Genomic DNA, 25,095 nt, shown 5'->3' on the forward strand with positions numbered 1-25,095 from the left:
TCCAAGTATTACTTCGATCAGTCTTTTTAGACACATGTCGGGGGAACCATTTAAGATGCCATTTTAACGATGCGTAGGCCATTAGCAGGGACCAGCATAAAGTAAACAAGTTTGTTTAAAAACTCCATCTGACGAAAGCAATAGCAATAGGTCTGTCCTGAGAAAGACTCCTGTGCCTTCAGGTTGTTGGGTAGGTCTTTGGACAGAAAGGTAGGCCATAAACTCATTTCATTCAAGTTGAATTAATTGATTGGACATCTATATCACATGCCTTTGATCGTCACAGATACTGGATTGTTCCGATTTTTGTCAGATTTTCAACAAATACAGCAAAAAAAAATCGTATTAATCTTATAATCTTATCAATTGCTAGCTTTAACCCCTATATTTGTGTGTGTGTGTGTGTGTGTGTGTGTGTGTGTGTGTGTGTGTGTGTGTGTGTGTGTGTGTGTGTGTGTGTGTGTGTGTGTGTGTGTGTGTGTGTGTGTGTGTGTGTGTGTGTGTGTGTGTGTGTGTGTGCGTGTCTGAGAGAAATAATGCGTTTATCGTCCTTGTAATTATTTGCTTGAATAAGTTGTTTATTATTCTTGTGTGTAATTATTTCTTTTGTGGCAAGTAAACTTCTTTTAGTTGTGCTTGTTACTGGTCTTATTTCTGTTAAAGTAAAAAAACGAAAATGAAAACCAAGTTAAAGATTTAAAACGTTTATTGAGTGTTTGTGCTTGGCACTTGTATTTACACTTTCAAAAGGCTTCCAAAAAGAACACTTATTACATTTTTTCCACACTTTTTTTGTTTTATAATAGGCTTGAAAAACAGTTTCTGCTTGCCAACTTAAATACAGTTATCTACAACACACCAAAACATATTTAATTACTCTGTTCATTCCTTCCTCAGAATGTTTCAATGTTCAATGTTAAAATGTTAAAGCTTATCTTTTTTTTTCACTTACATTCTCCATCTGATATATGCATTAAAAAGGTAATCCACTCAGAAATACTGACGCCGGTACAGAAAAAAGGAAAGGCACTGACGGGGATGGGGAACTTGTCACTCCTGGGTAGACTTCCTGGGTACGACGGTACTGAGACAGCCCTGCTAAGTGCTCACATACTGGGCAACCAACACGAAATAGCCCCTGGGGTTCATGAGAGACCCAGAGAGACCCAGAGTGGCACCTTGGCCCCATGGGCCCTTGCAGGTCCTGGGATGGTTCTTCAATCAACCCTGTTCGGTACGTCCACTCTAATCCCTGCTGCTCTCTGCTCATTGCAAAGAGGCCGGTAACCACCCCAGTTGTCATCTGTCCCAGTTGTTGGTCGAGCAAGTAGCGAGTAGGTCCAGTTGTCCTTTTCCTTCCAATAAAACCTCAAAGCCACAACACACGGTCCAAGCGTCCAGGGCCCTCCATCATATCCAATGCCATGGGGCCACAAGTGTTGTCAAGCGTAAAAAAATCAGCAAAACAAATAAAGTGAAAATAAAATAAACTGACCACAGCAACATCTCTTTGGTAAGGCGACCATGAGTGGGTAGCATTTAACTTGACTGGCTGAAATCCTGACCAGGTCTGAGACCAGACTGGTTTGAGCACCCGACGGTGGACTGAATCCTAGTATTGCACCATATAGCACATGAACGGGTGACCCCCGCTTTGATCCTCTCTGGACCAGGAGACAAGAAGGAGACCGGATCCTGGAGTCGTCCATTAAATAATCAGAGGTCCTTTCTCCTTCAACACTTAAGTCACGATGTGCATCATAAAAAAACAAACATGAGACAATCCTTTTTTAAAAGGGCATTGTTTCGTGCCTCAACAAACAAGCAAAACGAACAAACAGAACGCCGGACTCCACCGTCTCTCACAGCCGCGAGTCAGTGACAACATGCTCACTTTTCAACTAAAACACGGAAATCTTCAAAAATACACGAAGACCGCGGTTTGCGTGAGACCGGGAGAACCGGGCGGACCCAGGTTAGCGACGTCCCTGGTCTCTACACCATGTGCATGGACATCTGGGAGGAGGAGGAGGGGCCGTACTGCCGGCCGTCGCAGCTGGCGCCGCCCTGCTGGCCGGAGGAGAGGTTGCTGCCGGCGATCATGTGCATGGCGTCCATGCCGCCGTTGGGCAGGTACTGCCGTTCGGCGAATGCCCCGCCGGGGGAGGAGGAGCAGAGCAGGCCTCCCTGGGGCTTCTCAGGGCTGGGCGCCAGGCGGGGCGTGGCGGGGAAGTTGTATCCGTAGAGGTTGTAGGGGTTGTGCAGCGAGAAAGCGTTGTACGAGCCCTGCTGCACGTGGTGATGGCCGCCCCCGAACATGTGGGAGGAGGAAGGGGAGGAGCCCGCCGACGGGGAGACCGAAGAGGAGGAGGCGGAGCCCGGGCCCGTCTGCATCATGTACTGGAGCTGGGAGGAAGGGAAGGAGCCCAGCTGGCCGCCGTAGCCTTCCATCTTGGCTCCGCCACCGCCACCGCCTCCGCCGCTGTGCGGGTGGCCCCCGGCCATCAGAGAGGAAGTCCTCTGGGGCAGGAAGGAGTCGGAGGGCTGGGCGGAGTTCACGGCGCCCCCGCCCGGCTGCAGGCGGCCGTAGGAGGAGTCGGACAGCCCCCCGTAGCCCTGAAGGGAACCCATGGAGCTGCGGGCGCAGGCCGGGTACTCGCTGAGCCCCAGGTTGCAGAGCTGGCTCTCCCTGCAGCCCACGTTGAAGCTGTTGGGCGCCAGGTGGAAGGTGGGCGGCGAGCAGGAGGGGGAGAGCAGGTGGGCCGCCCCGGATGGGGAGGGGGTCCCGTTGCTGGAGGTGGTGGGGGAGGTCCCGGTGCTGCCCCCTGGGCCGACACAAACACAACAGAGATGCTTTAGTCATCCAGCGCCACACACTTTTATCATGAGAGCCTTACAGTGAATTCAGACTTGTGTCATTAAGGAACAGGTTGGGGTTAGGGCCTATTGCTCAAGACTGGGGGGACATTGGGGACTGAACCAGAACCAGCTGGGAGCCTAACACCCGAGACCTTCTCGTAACTTCACACAACACAACCCTTCTGGGAGAAGATGGATCGTCCATGCATATATATTCTCGACACGGTTTAATAGATAGATAACAACACAGCAGACTTTGGTACTGGGAGATCTGACGCAACGCACATCATAAAAAATCTCATATCTGGAGATAAATGTGGAAGAGGGTTGACCATGCTGCAAAATAACCCCCCCGAATCCCCCCCCCCCCCTCCCCCCCCAAACACACACACACACACACACCCCCACACACACACAAACCCCCACACACAGACCCACACACATACACACACACATGCACACCCACCCACCCACACACACACACACACACACACACACAAACGCGGCACGTGTCCAGAGTATGGCTGTGTGTAGTGAGTCTGGGGGGCTACAGGAGGAAGGGGATGCCAGAGTTCGTTTGATCCGCTGGGCCAGACGCTCTGCAGCGAGGGCGGCTGAAGGATATCAATCACATGTTACAGTATTAATGAGAGTTTGGCCGCGGTTCATCTCGCTGGAGAGGAGGTTCAGCTGAGAGCGGCAGGATAAGTGGAGGGGGACAGGGGGACGGGGTAGGGGGGTGGGGGGGCATAACTAAATAAGCCAGGTTCTGCTCGGTCTGATTCGAAGGCATATGATTTTGATAATAATGGGCGCTGCTCTGTTCTGGAGGGAGGGAGAGAGTGAGAGAATGACAGAGAGACAATGGGGGGATAGCAAAAGAGTGGGAGGGGATGAATAAGAGAGAGAGAGAGAGAGAGAGAGAGAGAGAGAGAGAGAGAGAGAGAGAGAGAGAGAGAGAGAGAGAGAGAGAGAGAGAGAGAGAGAGAGAGAGAGAGAGAGATTGAACGACTCCTAGAGAGATAAATGAAAAGAGGAGGAAATCTGGATGACATTGCAAAAGAAAAAAGGCAGAATTAAAAAAGTGAGAAATAGATAACAATAGAGAGACAGTGCAATACAGATAGAGAGACAGATAGAGAGACAGAGTGATAGAGAGAACGGGAGAGAGAGAAAGACAGAGAGAAAGAGGGGGTTAGAGGGTGATGTCATGTTTTCCTCTGGTCTGGTTTCGGAGGCCAGAGGCCCTACAGCAGGGCCAAGGGGAATCAGTTGATTATGCACACACACACACACACACACACACACACACACACACACACACACACACACACACACACACACACACTCCCCCCCCCCCCCCCCACACACACATACAGTGTGACACAGTCACGTGGGGACATTTAGATGTCCTCACAACACGTTTCTCCAGGGTTCATGCCTGGTGTGAGGACCTAAATGAACATGCAGCGGCTTCAGTAACCACGACCAGATGTCCGTCATGTTCGGACTGTAGGACCAACGCCACGGACATCGCATCGACCTTCAGGGCATCACATTGCCTGAGGGCCACGTCCAAGGGATCATGAGGCCCCCATCGCGATAGAGACCGTCCAAAGTGTGCTTGACCGGCGGTGACGACCCGCGGCGAGCCCTTTAATGATTATATTTGTCCCGTGAAGAGGGAAAAGTTCAGCAGACGAAGGTCTCCGCGCTGCCAGAGAGAGGCGTATGGCCAAGCTCAGCTGAAGGCCGCCGGGCGCCCAAACGCTATACACAGGGACATGTACACAGGGAAAGTATGCAGTAACTCTCCAGGTCACACCGGGACATTGCGAGCACCAAGGTCAACGCCCCCGGTAACCCAGGAGATCAGTCGATACACACCAGGTTCCTATGAGGGCTAACGAGAAAATCATGCGACTTGACTCGGCGTGATTGACATCAAACGGTCGGCACAAGACGTCTGCGTTCAGAAGACTCAGAGCACACACTCCAAAGATCTGGAGAACAATTCCCTGAAAAATCTTCAAGGGTCATAACAGAACTCAGTCGTGCCAGTGCTCTCCATGGGCTGTGCTGATGTCCTGACACCCATTCCTTACATACCAGCACCCAACCACACACGCTTTTCCCCGCTTGGGTCTGAGTTCAATTTTTGGGTCTAGTATGGTACATAATTAGTACATTCATTGCAGACACAAAGGCCCTTGAAATGTACCAAACACTTTTTATGTGTACATTAATTTCAGAACCAAAACTGAAGAGAAGCAATAAAATGTTTTTCATGGACTTTTGAAACAATGGGGAGTGAGAGTTGAAAGGGAGCAGTTTTAATAAGGGGAATGTCGAGCGATGCATGGTGCTCTCTGAGATCACAAACTGCTCCCAAAAAACCTGCAGATGTTTTCTGACTTTGGTTTGCATATGGCCAGATGTCACCATTGAAAAAGGGTTAATAATGACCCTATAATAAATAACGATCCACTATGATCAATGTTTCACTTGTCAACGTTTGAACCCACATTGTGGGTGTCAAACTATAACCTCCATATGCATTGGTCCCCTCTCCCCTTCATATGAACTGGGTTTGAACCAATGAATGATGAAGAATATTTAAATATTACAATCATATTTATATTATCCATGAATAAAAAATCAATCAACTAATTGCTCGAATTTGACCGAATTACTGATTGATCGACAGGCTGATTGATTAACTGACCAACCTTCAAAAGAACAGAGACTCGTAGATTGTGGAGCTGAATTAAGTATTATGTGTGAAGACTTAGGCCCTGTAGTGGTTTACACACCTTGCTGTTTCTGCATGTTTGTGAAGTCCTCAAACGTTAGAGTCCTCACTGGTGGTCTCCAGAACGCATAGGTCTCCATGATGGCCTCCAAACCAGTCCTTGGGGGGGGGAGAGAGAGAGAGAGAGAGAGAGAGAGAGAGAGAGAGAGAGAGAGAGAGAGAGAGGTGAATGAAACCATTAAAACAATACAACAACATACACATCTAAATAAAACTGTTCAGAGTAGTGGCGAGAGAGTGTAACAGAATGGGAGATAAAGTGGTGAAGAGACAGTGTTCCAGGTTAGAGAGAGAAACAATTAGAACGAGGTATCTCTCGTAAATAAGAGAGAGAGCGACAAAGAGAGAGAGTGAGAATTATAACAGACTGAAAATGAGGAGCCGGGGATAAATACTGTATACGTACAGACAGAAAACGAGAGAGAGTGAGCAGAGATAGAGCGAGTTCAACAGAAACAAGGTTTTGCTAGTAGGAAACCGGAGCCATTAAAAGGAGCAGGTTTTTACTGGGCTCGTAAATCGCTGGGACGTTTCATCTCAGACCTGTACACGGCTCGGCTTCCCGGCTGATTTACTTCCCCGCGCGCCACTGGGACATGTCCGGGTTAGCCGGCCCCGCTCCTCCTGTTATTCCAGGGCCCCTAACTCCCGCTCCACGCCAGCTCGTTAGCGCACGATGCTAATCACCGCGGCGCTGCGCCATCACTGCCTTCATTCATGCGACCGCATCACAGCGGCCATGTTCCAAACCCAACACATGAGCGGCGGTCCCGCCCGGGCCCATAAAGACAAGAATTTAAACCGAGCTGAGATACGGTCGTAACTTTAAGCGTGGAATAATTCTATATTGAGTGAAAGTCGAAAGAAAAACTAGCTTAATTTGGGGAATTAGCTACGTTGCCGTTGCCCTTTTAATTATTTTTTATTTTCATTTAATGTGGAATTATTTTGCCGCCATAAATAATGTCATGATATTTGCATGGTAAGCGCGCCTACTAGGGTAAGCGTCCCACAGAATACAATTGATTTTCAGTTCACCAACTTGCAATTTTAAACACAATCTTGTCTTTTCCGCCACAATTTGATCTTTGTCACAACACATTCCCCAAAACCATTTGCTGCAGAATAGCAAGTTAACTAGCCAAAATAGAGTATTGATTTTCCCATGTGCAAACGCTAAATCGAAATGTGCTGCAGAATTAGTATCTGCGCTAAATAAACAAGACACCAAACACATGAGGATGAATGACATTTTCTCTCGCTTCGCTTAACATCTCACTCCGGCCTTATCTTCACATCTGAAGTTTCGGCAATGAAATTCTAATGTCGGTTCATAAATCAAGCAGTCTATTGTTTGAAAAAGGAAAAAAGATATTTGAAATATCTTTGGTGGTAACGCGGACCAGATGAGGGGGCTGCTTTTGATGTGTGGCGCAGCTCCCCCCCACCCCTAACACATACACACACACACACACACACACCCACACACATTCAGCCACGCACTCACACACACACATACACACACACAATCCTCCTCTGCTGGCTTTCCACTTCCTCTTTATGTATAAAAATCGGAGAGCGAAAAAGACAGAGAGAGACACTGGGGGCTTCAGACAGAGAGAGAGAAAGAGAGTGAAATGGATCAATAATTAATTCATTATTTCACTATTCTGTTATCAGTTTATTGTTTTTAAATTAGCAGTACAGGAAGAAGAGGCCAGCACATTGAGTCAGGTCACAATAAGGTAGCGGTCGGGCAAGAGGGGCTATAGGTCACGTGGGAGGGTTTAGGGGTCAAGGAGGTGGGGTTAGGGGTCACATGGATGGCGTTAGGGGTCAGGTGAGTGGGGTTAGGGGTCAGGTGGGTGGGATCACGCAGTCAGGTGCTGGTGAGTGTAGTTCCTTACCTGTTTCTTCCAGAATCCCGGAAGCCTTTAGCAAAGGGATTGCGGTCAATCTTTAGCCTGGTGATCTGCCAGCAACAAGACAAATCACCATGACAATGGGAACACAGAAATAAAAGGATGAACGCTTTTTTATTTATATGATAAACTTCTACATTTATTTTCATATATAGTAAATGAGAGAATGAGTTTATTATGAGACAGTAGCATCAAACACCTCCCTTCATCAACATAATGATTAGCTATAAATAGTTCAATCAGCCAGAAAGAGCAATTGGTTCTAGTATGCCGTGAGTATGCCTGAAGACAGACAAACAGACAGACACACCCACCTGTGGGTTCAGTTAAGTAATGACGCGTTGAACGGACAGATAGCCAGACAAACAGACAGAAAGAGACGGACAGACGGACCGACCTGTTGGTTCTGGTAGGCCGTGACGGTGGTGAAGACGGTCTCAGGGAAGCTGAAGGACTTGACCCCGTCCCCGCTGGGGACCGGCTTGGTGGGGGACAGGTCGCTGCTGAAGTCTTTCCGGATCACGTGCACACGGGGCTGGTACTTGTGCATGGAGTGCAGGATGATCTGAAAACAAAAAAGATCTTAAATTGTAGATTTTTGTGTTTATTGGCTTATTTTTTTTTTTATTTTTTTTTTATGTGTGTGTGTGTGTGTGTGTGTGTGTGTGTGTGTGTGTGTGTGTGTGTGTGTGTGTGTGTGTGTGTGTGTGTGTGTGTGTGTGTGTGTGTGTGTGTGTGTGTGTGTGTGTGTGTGTGTGCGTGCGTGCGTGCGTGCGTGCGTGCGTGCGTGCGTGCGTGCGTGCGTGCGTGTGTGTGTGTGTCTGTGCTTTATTTGTGTTGAACAACCAGAAGTAATTGTTAAATTACTTAACCCTATGATTAAATTACATCTGAGAGTTTTGACCCAAATTTAGCCTGTGGTCTGGTCTGTTGTTGATTACATTCAGTGGGAGTTTCCTGCAGCCCAGCATATTGGCTAGCCTTATGTTAGCACTATAAGTAGCCTTCGGTTAGCACTACAGCTAACCTTTGGTTAGCTTTATATTAACCATTTAATAGCACTATAGCTAGCCTACATTAAGCATTATAACTAGCCATTGCTAGCTGAAGGCCATATATTACTGGCTTGGCAAACGTGCACACACACAAACATAGAAGCACACACACGCACACACGCACACACAGACACACACACAACATATCCTTGGTCATCCATAGAGAACTCCAGGAAGGTCTGGGTTGGTTCCCAGTACCGCTTGAGTCTGAGCCAATCAAACACAAGTAACACGGGGTCTGAGCCAATCAGGGGCCAGCAACACACTGAGCTCACAGCGAACCTCAGCCGCAATCGCTCAGGGTCGTCACCACACTGTTCAACAAACTCTAAAGACTCCACTGCAATAGCTTGTTTATTTTACATTATCTGGGATTTAAAAAATGTATTTGTGTTTAAACAAAGGGTAACAGTAAGAGACGTCCTTTTATTTCACTATTGAGACCAGCTGTTGTCATGGCTCTCCTTAAAACCTCTAATATTGATGATAGGCCTGCCCAACACTAAACTGACAAAAACGTTTCCATCTCAAAAATTGTCGTGTATGGAGAAAAGCTTCTATGCTGATGCTGTTTGTAATTTGACAGTGGATTTCCAAAGTAAACATGTAAAACTCTACAAAAACACATCAGGTCACAAACTATACCAAAATTATACCCTGCTGAATTCCTATTGGCTCTCCCACAGTTTAAGAAGTTTAGCTATACTTTAGACTAGAGGTTCAGTTCTAAGTGTAGAAACGTAGAGTGTAGAAGTTTAGAAGCTGATTTTGACAGTATACATTGTATCTTGAGTTAAAGAGCACAGTTTGGATGTTTACCTCGAGTCGAAAAGATTAGCTAAAGTCCAGAGGTTTAGCTTTAGTCTAGAGGTACACTTCAATCTAGTCTGATCAAGTTTAGCTAGAAGTTTAGTTTGGGTCTAGACACCTAGGTTAAGTCTAGAAGTTTAAAATGAAGTGAATATTGAAGTTCAACTACTAGTTTATCTTGATAGTAGAAGTTCAACTGGAGTCTAGAAGTTTAGCTTGAATCTAGAAACGTACCTTGACGGTAGAAGTTAAGTTTGAGTCTAGAAGTGTAGCTTGAGTTATCAAGTCCATAATATAGCTGGAGGCTAGAAATGCAGCTTTAATCTAGAAATGCAGCTTTGCAGTAGAAATTCAAATAATCAAATCTAATCTCAAAGTACGAGATTAGCTACCGTCTAGAAGTTCAGCAGTGACATACATATATCATCCCTCATTTACATTACATCCCATTGACATACATCCCTCATTTACATTACTTCTTATTTTATAAAATGAAATAAATTTGAATACATTATTGCTTACGTGTCCCTGGTCGTCCAGCTCGTTGTTGGTGAGTTTCAGCTTGTCGAAGCTGACAACCTGTCGCATCCAGGTGTCTCCTGAGGCCAGGGAGTCCGGGTGGATGTAGACCCTCGGGGGGACGGGGGAGTCTGCGTTGCCCGCCACCATCCACTTGGAGCTGTGGTACACGTACCTGCAGGAGAGGAGGAGAGGAATGGATCAGCAATGGAGGGGGGGAGCGCTATTCTTTTGTTTTTCACCCGTCTACCTGTAGTCCTACTTGTAGACACCTGGGGTCTAACCTGGTGTGTTGTCAACGTGTGGTCCGACCTGATTTCTAACCTCTACCTGATCCCACATATAAGCTCCCCTTCTAACTTCCTTATTCTATTTTATTTATGGATGTTTATGTGTTATGAAAACTGTAATCTATATAACATGCATTCAGGAAAATCTTAAAATCACATATAATTAATAATTATGATTAAGAAAATGCATTATTTAGACTCAAAAGGGCAAGTACATGTGTCCTTGTGTGCCTTTAGGACTTGTAAAACGCATTTTGAGTTTTATTGAAAGCTCCAGTCCTGAATTATACTTTATGTTCCTCAGAATAATAATTAAAATACTTTTGAAGCTTTTAAAACAGAGCTTTTGTTTTCCCAGGATTGAAGTTTGTGACTGAAGCAATCTAAAACGTTCCATATGCACTCACACTCAGGCCAACGCACACAGGCCAACGCACACACACACACACACACACACACACACACACACACACACACACACACACACACACACACACACACACACACACACACACACACACACACACACACACACAAACACACACACACACACACACACACACACACACACACACACACACACACACACACACACACACACACAAACATATATATATACACACTCTCAGACAGACAGAGTTCGGCATAATATTTAATGTTCTGTGTAAGTCGGGGCACAATGGACTGTCATACACATTACACAGTAACCCTTCAATAGGAGAGAGAGAGAGAGAGAGAGCGAGAGAGAGAGAGAGAGAGAGACATAGAGAGGGAGAGAGAGAGAGAGAGAGAGAGAGAGAGAGAGAGAGAGAGAGAGAGAGAGAGAGAGAGAGAGAGAGAGAGAAATAGAGAGGGAGAGAGAGAGAGAGAGAGAGAGAGAGAGAGAGAGAGAGAGAGAGAGAGAGAGAGAGAGAGAGAGAGAGAGAAATAGAGAGGGAGAGAGAGAGAGAGAGAGAGAGAGAGAGAGAGAGAGAGAGAGAGAGAGAGAGAGAGAGAGAGAGAGAGAGGCAGAGACAGGGAGTAAGAGAGAAGCAGGGAGTGTGAGAGAGACGGACTGAAAGCCTGAGGCCATTACATTCGCAGTCTAAGAACTCTCTGGACTCTCGTACATATTCTGGTGGAGGGGTTAAAAGTGCTTATAGCACAACCTCGTCCAGAATGTTTTTTACTGGTCTCTTGTGAGGTTGCCCCAGAGCACTTATGTTCTTTATTTTGATTTTATTTTTGTTGCCTACTACCAAGAAAATCCAAATAAACAATGAAAAAAAGGACATGGACACATGTACGCTTATTCTGACCCTTGTCCTTTAAGACTGTGTATCCAACCAACATATTACAACAAAGCCACACACACACACACCCACACACAAACACGCACTCACAAACACACACTATACACAAACACCTACACACATAAACATGCACACACATACTATACACACGCACCACACACACGCACACATACACGCAGACTTACACACACACACACACGCATACAAACACACATACACACGTGTAGAGGGTAGTGCCACAGGGCGCGGGCGGGGCTGACTTCCTGTTTGGGCCGAAGTGTGAAAGAAACACTAGAGCCTGAAAATCTGATTAGAAGCTTTCATCTGGTGTCGCCCATCTGGACCTGACAGCCTCAATAACCAGTCTGGGTCATGTGACACTCGCGCCCCCAGCCAAACACACACACATGCAGACACACACACACACACACACACACACACACACACACACACACACACACACACACAATAATTTAACTCTTGTGTTCACACAAATGAACACAAGCTGGCAAACACATCTGTAACCAAAACCATTTTAGTCTCTCTCTCTCTCTCTCTCTCTCTCTCTCTCTCTCTCTCTCTCTCTCTCTCTCTCTCTTTCTCCCTCTTTCTGTCTCTTTTTGTCTTTCTTATATTTCTCTTACTCAGTCTCTCTCTTTGGCTTTCTTAAAAAACCTTTCCACATAAACACACACCTGCTCGCACTTACACGCAAGGATGCACAATCGTGCACTAAATCACAAATGCACATGTGCACTCATAATATCATATTTATATATCTATACTTGGAATTGAAGACCTTTACTACAGGAACACACACATAGAAAATACAAATCACACAGTAAGGAATGAGGTGTGTATATGTTGGGGGGGGGGGGGGGAATAATGCTGAACGGCAGTTCAGCAGGGACCAGAGTCCTGGACCTGATGCCTGACTCCACAATGACAGAGCCAGCAGTGAGGGCCCCGCAGCTCCAGAACACAGCGCGACCCATTCTCTGCTCCACAGAGAATGCACCTCGTTTACAACCTGATTTCCCCTTCTGGCTCTACACACACTGCCGAGGTTCTGGTACACTAGAGCCTTTTCCGGCTAGTGTTTACCATCCCTGAGGGTGTGTATTTGTGTGTGCGTGTGTGCGCGCTTGTGTCTGTCTGTGTGTGTCTGTCTGTGTGTGATTGCCCCCTGTGCAGACCTCAGTGTAGATGCAATGAGCCTACAGTGAGGACACTGGGGTTCGAACCCAAACCATTTGGTTTGACGTGGCACACCCTAACCACTAGACTGTCTTTTGCACGAGTCAACATTTGTGCATTCATTCCCTCACAGACAAGTAACAATAGGAGAACCGAACACGCAGCCTGCTAGATGTGCTAAACGCCACAGAGAGTAGCACCCTCTCGTCTGCTTTTCCGTCACATGATCTCAGCCCGTTCTTCGGTTCACAGCTTCAACACACTTCCTCCAGTCTTTAGGGACATGTAAACACCCTGTCCCTGGCAGGGAAGGTGAGGACACACCTTCACCATCACACATCCATCCTAGATCGCTTGATAGAGTTTACGTTTGTGACACGTATTTAGGTCTCATAGATTATCACATAACGTGTTGTACATGATACGTGATCTTTGTAATATATAGCAGACAACAATATTACTCAATCAAAAAAAAATCAACATTATTTTAATTTTTTTCAATTTTAAGCATCTTTGTTCTTTCAAATAACTGAGGAGTTTTGATGGAAGGCAGCCAACATCCCATTTATAGAGACCGGTCTCTCCATCTACTTAAAGATGGGATAATCCACCCACCGGGTCGATTTCAGTTATGTCAAAGGTATAAAGTTATCACACACATGCCACCAGCGAGATGAAATAAACAGCATCTGGCATCTTGGAAATGCAGAAGCCACCTCCAGACAAGCAGTTGGGTTTGCGTCCACGACTGGCGCAACTTTCTTTCCATTGGCTGAGGCCTTCCCTTTTATGAGCTTGTACCTGAAGTCATAAACTTTGTGAGACGATGAGAAACTCCTGACCTTCACCTGCTCAGCTCATTTCCTCCCGAACAGAAAGGATTCTGATTTTATAATCAACGCGTCTGGGTGACATATGCGTAACCCAGGTGACACTGGGACGGCCAGAAATCTAGACCTCAACGTGGCATCGTAGGCCTTACTGACGACTTGCATCAATAATGAGAAACTAAGCTCTCCTCTAACATCTAACTTCTCTCTGACTCTCCAGTAGGGTTATGGAGGACAATAACCTACATTAGAAAGAAACCATCGTGAATAGGAAACGTCAGCTTGGCTTTAAAGAGGGGCTCACTATGTCTATGAGAACCCCTTTGTTTTCACTGCTGAAGAACGGACAGCTGTATCACTGTTAAAACCTCAGACAAAATGGCGGATCTAAAAGTAAACATGCCCAAGCGCTGATTCAATATGTAATGTAGTAATTAAATTCCTATATGAATGTTCTTCTGTGGCTGACCAGTGAATAGTTGTGTGGAGAGAGGGTGAGAAGCACAGCAGCACGTACCGGTATCTCTTGTTGTCCACGGGGACGATATCCATGGCAATGTAGTACTGTTGGTGGGGGTCCAAACCAAGGATCTTCACTCTCATGGCCGGGAACATGCGTCTGGGGAGACAGGAGCGGGCTCAAAGACTTAAAACCACAACACCTCCCAGTCCCAACCATCAGAATACACTGCAGCAGAAAATGCCTTGAGTCTAAAAACTATTAGAATTAGCGGTCACATTTATCCAAAGTGGATTAGAATTTCATTGAGATGCACGTCATTAGGAATAAGGTAGGGGATTAGGGCTTCTTCGATGTCTATATCTGTTGGGTGGCTGACTTGGGAACCCAACCAGAACTTTTATCTGGGAGTCGGACATCCTAACCACTGCACTAGCCCTTGCCCCTTCTTAATGCTTCAATACTATTTTTCATTTTTTTTTATCTTATTTTGTATATTTTTTTATTTCGATTTTAAATTATTTATTAAAGTGCCTTAATCCCTATATTTAATTATTTTGCTACATACATATATTTGAATTAAAATCAGATAATATTAGGTTAGAATTAAAGACATGTAGTTTACCAGGAGCTCAGTTAAAATTGTCCCGTATGGGCTGTTAACTGTTCATTAAAGTACTGTGTAAACTCTTGTCTTAATCACATGTCAAAAAACAAGACAAAATAAATGAAAATCCAAAAAAAGAATTCCTAAATGTTCTCATTGTCTTCGATTTTTTTCCCTAAAATAACCTTTTAAGAAAATACGAAGATGAAATAACTACAGAGAGGCCTCTATGATTTACTTTGGTTAGCTCTATTCTTGACTTAATTAGCCTATACATGAAAATGAAATTAACCCTTTTGACACTCAAATTAGATACTAAACAGATACTCAAATAAATTGACATTAAAACAGGATCATTTGAAGACCCAAATCTTCTACACTGAAACGAAGCTGGCCACGCAGCAGACCATTGTTAACTTGTAGCAGGAGCAGGGGATAGCGCATTATCCGTTCCCCCCGGAGGAGCGGGCGTCCAAGCACTGCGGCCGGCTGCAGTGACGCAACAGCCGGCGAGGTCACCCTGTCCCCGGCGTGGAGAGGCCAGGTGGAGGGGCCCATGTGATACCTCAATTAGAAAGACACTGCTGTAGGCCATGAGGAACGGTACTGTCTGTTTGTTTCTCTTTGTTTCTTGTTTTTCTCAATCGTTATTTATCTATTTTTCTGACTCTGACTCTCTTGAATACATCCATTAAGGCCTATGTTATAACCTACATTTCTGAAGGTCTGGCTCTATGAATTGGATATTGAAATAATGTGACTTTTGCACTTACAATTTTATATTTCCGACTTTTAATTGAAATGTCGTTAATCTGTTCTTAATGGAAGCAGGGTTGGTTTCAATAAATCCGGAGAACTCTGAATTCTGGGGATTTATGGGTTTATGGGTTATTATACACAGAAAGCACAAAGTGATTCTGGTCGAAAAGTCGTACGTGCTGGTCTTTACGAGAGGGTTACCCTTCTTAACTAACTCATAAAATACTTCTTAACTAGAAGCGGTTGAGAAGGCAAGCCTCCATTTTCTCTATTTTAAATGAATGGCACACAATATGAATAAATATAGGCTATATTACTCCCAGTACAATACAAGTGATTCATTCTGTGCAAGCTACAATTATTATAGGCTAATCTAAGAAAAAGTATAAACAAAAATCAAAAAGGGCCAACATGAATCGAATAGCTCTATCTTGGAATAAATGTGAATTCGAGGTTCTCCAAAACCGTTTTACCCATAACACATCCTTTGCAGATATACGTACCCTAAATGTTTGTCGTAAAATAGCAGTTCATCTTGACTAAGAATCTATGCATTATTCTCGAATGTCTCCAAGCCAATACAAAACATTTAATGGAAATGAAGCACCATTCACTTATAATAAAAACTTGCAGCTTATAAATAATAATAACTCTCTTTCGGTGTGGAAACGGGCCCCGGGCGGGGGAAGGGCTCCGTGGGGGTCTACAGGGGGCTTGGGACCTGGGGTCAATTTATATGCTCTGTTTCCCTTCTAATTGTTGCTCAAAAGAGCAAGAAAATCAAAAACATGTTTCGAATCGATTCATTAGAAACGTAGGCCTAAGCTCTCTTTTTCTGTTACACTCTCTGACGTCAGCAGCAGGATCGACGCGTCGTGCACAGAACAGGGCCTCTTGCATGTCCGCAACTCTGCACAGTCCACGTGCAACACATTATTACTAACCGGCCCTGGCAAATGTGCACGAGGAATACTGCCGTCATACGGCTTAACCCGCGCGCACGCAAGGCCTTACGCCAGTGGTGTTTTTACGCGTGTGTAAAAATATATTATTAAATGTTATTATTATATGTATCATAGGCTATTAGTCCTAGCTACATCCTCTTCGTATTTATTTTATTTAAAACTAGCTGGTATTATCTCATTAATCAAATCAAACCGGTCCAATAGTATAGCATATTATGGTTAAAAGTGTTTTAAAAACGATGACTTCAGTTTTGTAGACGCGCGTTCCCTTAACGTGCCTCGTGGTCAGCTCGAGCCCCCCTCACCTTCCCGCCTTGGTGATGATCATCTCCGTGCCTATCTCGTGGAAACGCTTCCACAGGTCCGCGCACTGGAGCTCCACGTGGATCTCCTCCATGGAGGCCGGGGGTGAAGCTTCGCAGGCAACCGCGACAGGGGCCAAGTCCGCCGGGGAGCCGAAGGAGCACGACGTCCTCTCGGCCAGACCCTCTCCGTCTGAGCTGGGACTCGCCTCGGAGTCTGGAGGAGGAGAACGAGGAGGAGGAGATAAACATTATTATGAAACGGCGGGAATATTAATACCGCATGCAGGAAAGTTGGCGCAAACGAACAGCAAGCTGGAAATCACCTGCCGTCTCCGATTTGGAGCGAAGACTAGTCAGCCATTGGGGCTTTGGTGTGATTTAAAAACACACGGCGATAGTTATTTAGCTTTTGCAAGGAGTGTAGAGATAGCTGCCACCAAGATATCGAGTTCCACCGAAATTAAACCTATTCTCACATAACCCAAAATAATATTTGCGGAAAGCTGTCGGGAAATATCCGTTAGGCCTTCACGCCATGTAAAGATGTGTTTTTGGCGAGGAAACCTCCGTGAATACGTAGGCCTGGGCTACCTCCTAAACCCTCATGATCCTTTAGTGAAATTGGATCAAAGTCAGTAATTCCTTGCACATATAATATAGTACGGATTTCAAATGGGCCCACATTAAGCCTAACATTAGATTAGATCTATCAAATTACTGGTTGAAGATAATTATATATATATATATATATATATATATATATATATATATATATATATATATATATATATATATATATATATATATATATATATATATATATATATATGCATAATCTAAAGTTAGCCTATAGTCTATAAAGCACATCCCTCAACAGTTTCCCGCCCAGAATAATCTAATAACGTTATTATTTATTGAGAGTCTCGACTTGGCGCGAGCATGGCGCATACAAATACGGTTATTATGCAAATGGATCGCTGCCCGCGAAGGCTGGGCAGCCACCGCAGAGCCCCGCGAGCCAAGAGTCGAATTCACATGCTCGTGCACTTACATAAATAAAAGAAAGAAGAAGAAAAGAAAAAAAAGAAAGTGAGAAATGCACGCGGAGTACACTACGTGAATCGGCCTGTCAAGTTGCTGACTCGTTCTATCGCGCTGTCGCCTTCACGCGCAACGTGTCACTCACTCACTGACTAAAGCTATTGAGAGAGAGAGGTGAGTGGGAGAGAGAGAGATGGAGAGGTAAAGAGAGGGAGGGAGAGAGAGGGGGAGAGGGAGATTAATGTTCCCCTGTCCGTCCATTACCTCATATCGTCTTACTCTGTCAATGTAATCACATTAACATTTATATTTAATTTTGAGAGGGAGGTAAAGAGAGGGGTGAATGAAGTAACATCCCAATGTGATATGTTCCCACAAAACATAGCCATGATGGACACACACACACACACACACACACACACACACACACACACACACACACACACACACACACACACACACACACACACACACACACACACACACACACACACACACACACACACACACACACACAGGGCCGACGGACTGCGGGGGAAAGTGAGGCAGTCGTGGGGGTGCCCAAGGCAGAGGGGGGGCCCTTGGCAAAAAACAAAAAAACAAAAACAATTGTGTTCTACCCCCCCCGTCGACAATTCAGCGCAGGGGGGGCCCATCAGTACCCTTGTATAGGGGCCCAGGATTTGGTGCAACGGCCCTGCACACACACACACACACACACACACACACACACACACACACACACACACACACACACACACACACACACACACACACACACACACACACACACACACACACACACACACATACACACACACACACACACACACACACACACACACACACACACACACACACACGCGCGCGCGTTGACGCACCCGTGTTCACCTGCTTATATGCTTGAATATGTGCACATTAAACGATAAAAAAATGTTGTGTGTTCATGCATGTATGCATGTTTGTAATTGTTCTGCCTCACTCAGGGAAATATTTAATTATGAGATGGATTTAAAGTGTAAAATGTTTGAAGATGATGATGAATGATGAATTTGGATTTATTGTTATACATTTAATCTCAGGCCTCACGGAAAGCTGGGTCCTTGTTTAGGTTACATCACTGCGCAGAGAAAATACAAACGGACATCGAAAAAAAAATCCCATCGTCAGCAGAAATAACGTCGGCTGCTCTTGGTTCTCACACACACACACACACACACACACACACACACACACACACACACACACACACACACACACACACACACACACACACACACACACACACACACACACACACACACACACACACACACACACACACACACACACACAACTGGTAGACGTCCATCAAATGCATTTTAAATGCAGTAGAATCACAGTTTGTTGAAGTTAAATTACAATATATTGATTTGGCATCACAACCGCTCAACATCTGGCAAAGAAAATCTGGGAGGGAAATGAGATTAAGGACGTCGAATAAAAAAATACATTTTCTTTTTATGAAAGACGGAAAGAGACCAATTGAACAACACACACAGGCCTCCGTTGAGATACCCAGTGAAGATCAGTTACTTACGGTAGCATAATGTAGAGCCTGAAAGAGATTACGGTAGCCTACTTTAATTTCCCATTAGTGAAATTAAGCGCAGCATATATGCTACTGCATTTCCTGTTCTAGCTTGATGATAAACCCGTCTCTCTCTTTCGTTCGGAGTCGGACCCCCATGATAATACCCTCACAGTTTAACACAGCTAAGACTCTTAGCGGAAGGCTTCCCCGGTGTTGGTGGGGTTCAATCCGGGTACTGAGACCCGCTGCCCCGGTGCTCCCCATACCCTCGAGTTGGACTTTTGGTGCACTACAGCGGGGAGCAGCTAAACAGCACATCTGGAGCTCGGCGGGTCTCTTATTGTGACGTTTATATTGTACAAGAGGCCACTTCGTCATTGCTTCATTGAATTTAGGAAGGAGGGCTGTAATTTACGACGTCAGAGCGGAATATTTCAGGCGGGCTGTAGCATGCTGCCAGCCGTGAAATTGCGGGGTAACCCAAACCGTACCGCGGGGCTCACCTGCTCCTGTCCAGAGAAACACACTTAACCTCCGCAGCATCCGACGTCCCTCTTTTATACACCTATTAAAAGTTCGATTTTTTTGTACGTTTATTTAGGGCCAAGATAAGCCGAATAACATGAACGCTTTGCAAATTCTGGTGCTGCTGCACCATAAAGAATATATAGACTATTGGGAGAGTAAGTAAATATATGACCTGGATTGTGTCCGATAGGCAGTTGAATAAAGACTTTCCACAATATGGTTGGGCCTCGGCGGACTCACACCACACACACACACACACACACACACACACACACACACACACACACACACACACACACACACACACACACACACACACACACACACACACACACACACACACACACACACACACACTTTATAACCAACCCGGGTCTCTACAGCTAATAAAGACCTCAGCAGCAGTCTGCTGAAAGCATCGCTGCTCCGTAAAGACCCCCGCTAAACCGAACGATGTGACCGCAAAGACCCAGCAGAGACCTGCCGGTGCCACAGACCACCGGCCGACGACACGAGGAGGAACCAGACTAATAACATTACCCGGTGGACTTCACAGAGACCGGGGGAAGCAAGCTTAAAATGACCCGCGACACTTAACCCATAATGGGCCTAGAATATTTAATGCGCCTGAATCAAATGATACGTTCACCACAGACCGGTTGTTGCGTGTGAGGTGTGATCCGGCGACCAGTACAATTTTTAACATATTTCAAATATTGTTTCATGTACGCAGTGTTTTGTGTAGGCTACAACTAGGCTACCAAGCATATTTTCACTTTTGGTTTATTTATACATATTGTGAAGTGCATGTACAATATTCGGGACACATGGATCATATTTGCAGACCTGCAGTTCTTAAAATAATGTCCATATGGTAGTCTAGTAACAAATGTAAGGTCTAGGACCATACTATAAAGTATAGGCTACTATTGAGGCCACACGACATCAACTGAATTAATTACGAATAGGGCCATTTTCACAAGAAATTCACAAGGGGTGTAAGGTTCAGGACATGAGCTAATTCAGAACTAGTGGTAGGCCTACTTGGTGTTCCTCGCCAGTATAGCGGCTGGCCCAGACGGAGCTGAGTAAGTGGAGACAGTGGAGCTTGGAGGTTAAACTGCGTTATTTCCTTTCAACTGAAGTGTGTTCTGGAAACGGTTGTTCTTTGAGGTTTTCAAGTTCAAGTAGGCCTATGTTTTGGAAACTCTCCGTGATGACCCCTGGACCTCCACCGAGGGACCGAATAAGACGATCCCGCGACATGAATGATTTGCATTTGTATTATTACTGTACGATTAAAGGATAACCCGTTAGAATATGCTTTGAAAATGTACACAGCCTAAAGAGCGATGCATGAAGACTCGGAAGTCTGAATGAAAGTGTTCGGTGTGTGTGTGTGTGTGTGTGTGTGTGTGTGTGTGTGTGTGTGTGTGTGTGTGTGTGTGTGTGTGTGTGTGTGTGTGTGTGTGTGTGTGTGTGTGTGTGTGTGTGTGTGTGTGTGTGTGTGTGTGTGTGTGTGTGTGCGTGTGTGTGTGCGTTTTTAATGCCAAACAATATCAAAAGAACCCAGGGAGAAGAAGAAAGGCCCATTGAATGCACGTCGAACCGTCCAAAGGCGCAGATCTGTCCTCATCAGCTCTTGCGCACTTTAACGCAACATGTTGCTTTGGTTTCATCCCGTTTCTCCATCGAGCCTGTACGAGTTTTGGGACACTAGCCTGCGTGACCTGAACAGCCTAGGACTGAGACAGGCCAGCGCAGGGCCAAATGTAATTTTATATATTATGTAGCCTATTCTACCATTAAAGACCTACTTTATAACAATGCTGACAAGCCCATTTTTAGAAAGACGGCTAAGATTGCGCACGATGGAGCATCACTTGCGCAACGGGCTTTGACAGAAAATAACAATAATACCATTATCTTATAATAATAATAATGATATTAATAATAATAATGATAATAGCAATAATAATAATTATGACAATTAATAAAGAAAATACTGCGATTTAATAGGCTATTTAGGCCGTATTGAAATGGCGATTTACTACCAGGCTTTAGCATATAATAAAATAAACGGATGTTTCGAAGAACAGTCACAAATAACAGCACTTCTCGTAGTCTTGGTAATAGCATACTCCTCATAGTATCAACTATAATTTAGGAGTAGATTATAAAAACATAGCCTTATTCAGTCCATCCATCAGCAGCCTGTTCTCTCTCAGCTCGAGGCCTCGGCGTAATATTACAATCCTCTACCGTCTCGAGACTCAAACCCTTCGCCAGAGGTTCAAACAACACAACTTTAAGACACTTAAGTTGAATCTGTTGACTTTTAACTTCAACAGCGCGTCAGCCACGGCTGCGCGAGAGGAGGACGGGGCTGCGTGCGCACTGACCAGGCTCCATGTCCAGGCAGGGCGCGCGGTCCTCCGGGTCTCCCAGAGGTCCGCCGGTGGCGAGGCTCTCCATGGACAGCTCAAGATCCTTGTCTTCCCAGCCCCGGAGCTTCCTCTTCCGGTTCGAGCCGATCAGCGCTTCCACGGAGAAGGCGTGTGCTCTCGAGCTCAGCGCGGCGGCGGAGCGCCTCCTGTCACTCATCTCTGTCTGTCCGCGCAAAATCCACGGGAGGGAGGCGGGGCCGGGGGAGCGAGAACTCCGTCCACACAGCAACAACAGAAAAATTCACGCGCACGACAATGTTTACAACGCGAAACTCACCGAAGTGCCACCAAAAGTAATCCCAACTACGTCTAGGCGACGCCGCGTCAAACGTCTTGGCCCGCGCGTGTTGCCATCGTCGTGCGTCGTCCAGCGCGTTTTGTTTTCTTTGTCCGCGTCTGACTTCTTCCTCGCAGCTTCTCTCTCTCTGTCGGTCCGACTCTGTCTGATTGATACCCACTTGTGCTCTCGGGGCTTTCTCCATACACTGGGACCCGCCCCGTGGCTCACTGTCAACCCCGGCAGACCAATGGAAAGCGGGGCTAAGCAGCGAGCCAAAAAACGCGCACCAATGAGAGCATAGGAACGCGGCGGACCTCGGCCGGCCGACGTCAGATGGACTGACTCGACTTAATAGAGCGATAACGGGCTTTAGTTTTGATTAAGAATTTAATAATCTGTCAATGAACACAAACAGATCAGTTTATGTTTTTCATTCCGTGCGTTGTGATGAAATATTTGGTGTTTGATTCTTGTGCGCAAAGTTTGAAGGTGGATGAGGAAACAGGCCTCCAAACTTCAGAATATAACCCCTGGGTTTTAATTTGATGTGTTAAGACACAGTCAAAGGCTGACACTCACTAATGCAAAAATAAATAAAGTCCATATTATCCAATAGGGCCTACCACACAGGAATACAATTAGTAATTTAAACCCTTTTTATGACATAGACAACTACACTCATAAGAGCGTCCCGCGCGACCTGAGGTCGGACCTGGGGCTTTGATTGTGGGGAGATTTGGAAAGTTCTCCAGCCATCGGTCCCCGGCAGCTGAGGAGCTCAACCAGGATCAATCCCGACAGGTGGCCCCTGATAGCGCCGCGGCGATAGCTCTCTCCCACTCCGCTACTGGTTCTCTCCAACGACCCGCTCTTTCTCGACTATATTGGGTCTCTCCCAACACAGTATAGGAAACCAGTGATGGCACACTTTTTTTTTAACCGGTTCTTCCAACTCAGTGACAGAAGGTTCCCATGAAGGTCTGGGATCGACAAGAGGAGCGCGCGGAGCTTTGACCCGAGCGACGCGTCCAGGCCAGGTATCCAACCCGCTAAACACGGTTCTGCTTTGGTCCATGAGGAAACAGCTCCGGTGGGTTTTTATATTGTTTTTTGGTGGTTTGAAGTTTGGGGACATAACCAAGTTATTTATCATCTATTTAATCATTAAAAGGCGATTGTCATCACCAATTATTTTTCATTAGGCTATATAAAATAAGTTGTGGTTGAGCCTGATGATGAAAAGCTTTGCGATGTATCCATGTGAACGACTAGCCTATAAGACGTACGTTTATTAATTATTGATTATGAATGGTGTTTAGACTTAAATAGGGTTACAAATTAGTTTTAAATGCACCCTTAATTAGTCTATACTTTAGACTCCCTCTCTTCTAATTAAACACGTCAGAGGATCTAATTATTTAGTAAGGTAGTTTTCGGCCTATTTCAAATAATGGTTTAAAGATTTTGAAATAAACGTTTTGAAATAATATAGCCTAATAATAATAATAAGAAACAATTAGATCAATTATTAATAAGGATTGTCGCTATGTCCTGAGAAACAACCAAGACCGAGAAGAGGAATGCATACTTTTTTTGTAGACACGTCTCATTATTTAAAACAAAATGACAAGCAACGAAAATAAATAATGTATCAAAAAATTCGATAGAGACTATGACAATTAAAAATGGGGAACATAATAAATGCCGTACCTTCAAAATTCCGAGGTAATTCAGAATTAATTGAACGAAGTTTAATTGAACTTTAAAGCGCATGCAGTGCTTGATATCGGATCAGGACAATATGATGGGCCTTATCCATCAAATATCCTCATTAATCTCGCCTAACATTTCTTTAATTGGCTTCGAGGCCTATGATCGAAGTGTTTGGTTCCGATCACATCCTGAGTCGTGTTTAGTGGCTCTTGGACCATGCATAAAACCACACTACTAAACACACGAGATGAAGATTAAACAGTGCAGGTTAAAACATTTGTTATTTTAACGCAACACTTATTATCTGGACGACTCACCCAAAAAGCGCTTCTACCCACCACGGAGAGGAGGGGGGTTTGGGGGGACTAGGGGACGAGGCACGCACTGTTAATATTCAATTAGTACCAGACGCCCTTTGACCCCCGGTGACCCTGGGGGAACTCGAGCATGCCGGGTGTGGGGGGGACGACGACGACGACGACGACATGTGGGGCTCGACGAGCCGTAAATGAAGCGTCCAGGATGACGACATTGTCCGGTTGGTTTAACACCCTTTATCCAGCGCAGGAAGCGCGAGGCGGGGGGCGCCCGGGGCGACGCAGCACCGCGGCAACTATAGCGCGCCAATACAGATGTGTTAAAGAATATAGGCACATAACTAGAGGCCTATAACGTAAGTCACGGAGATAATCATGGGCCAAGCTTTACATTGGCTGTGGTCAATCTAGTCGATTATACGAGGCCTCACGGAACAGACATCAGACACAAAACTTTAAGCGTAAACCATTAAATATCATCAACTGAATAAAATACTGTAGGCCTTTAAAATAT

The 25,095-nt window shown here is 45.4% G+C and overlaps 1 protein-coding gene across 2 annotated transcripts; it reads right to left on the bottom strand.

Moving 5' to 3' along the window:
- Nucleotides 1–703: 703 nt before the first annotated feature.
- Nucleotides 704–22,719, bottom strand: tbx15 (T-box transcription factor 15). 2 transcript variants are annotated; one of them, XM_056579600.1, is made up of 8 exons: nucleotides 22,227–22,719; nucleotides 16,683–16,896; nucleotides 14,104–14,205; nucleotides 9,981–10,152; nucleotides 7,991–8,158; nucleotides 7,579–7,643; nucleotides 5,673–5,770; nucleotides 704–2,825 (listed from the first exon to the last, which is right to left on the bottom strand). In XM_056579600.1, the coding sequence occupies exons 1-8, from the start codon at nucleotides 22,426–22,428 to the stop codon at nucleotides 1,996–1,998; spliced, it is 1,851 nt and encodes a 616-aa protein (XP_056435575.1). In that variant the 5' UTR covers nucleotides 22,429–22,719; the 3' UTR covers nucleotides 704–1,995. The 2 variants fall into 2 exon arrangements, with proteins under 2 accessions (XP_056435575.1, XP_056435574.1); XM_056579599.1 differs by having other exon boundaries at nucleotides 710–2,825; nucleotides 9,969–10,152; nucleotides 22,227–22,713.
- Between the last annotated feature and the right edge of the window lie 2,376 nt (nucleotides 22,720–25,095).

This window comes from Gadus chalcogrammus, chromosome 20 (assembly GCF_026213295.1).
Source record: "Gadus chalcogrammus isolate NIFS_2021 chromosome 20, NIFS_Gcha_1.0, whole genome shotgun sequence".
NCBI lineage: Eukaryota > Metazoa > Chordata > Actinopteri > Gadiformes > Gadidae > Gadus > Gadus chalcogrammus.

Excerpts from the sequence above, each read along its gene's own strand:
- tbx15 (XM_056579599.1), bottom strand. The coding sequence starts at position 22,428 with ATGAGTGACAGGAGGCGCTCCGCCGCCGCGCTGAGCTCGAGAGCACAC. Across the intron at positions 5,771-7,578 it reads CGGGATTCTGGAAGAAACAG|GACTGGTTTGGAGGCCATCA; the intron begins GTAAGGAACTAC and ends CCCCCCCCCAAG. Across the intron at positions 2,826-5,672 it reads AAACATGCAGAAACAGCAAG|GGGGCAGCACCGGGACCTCC; the intron begins GTGTGTAAACCA and ends GTGTCGGCCCAG.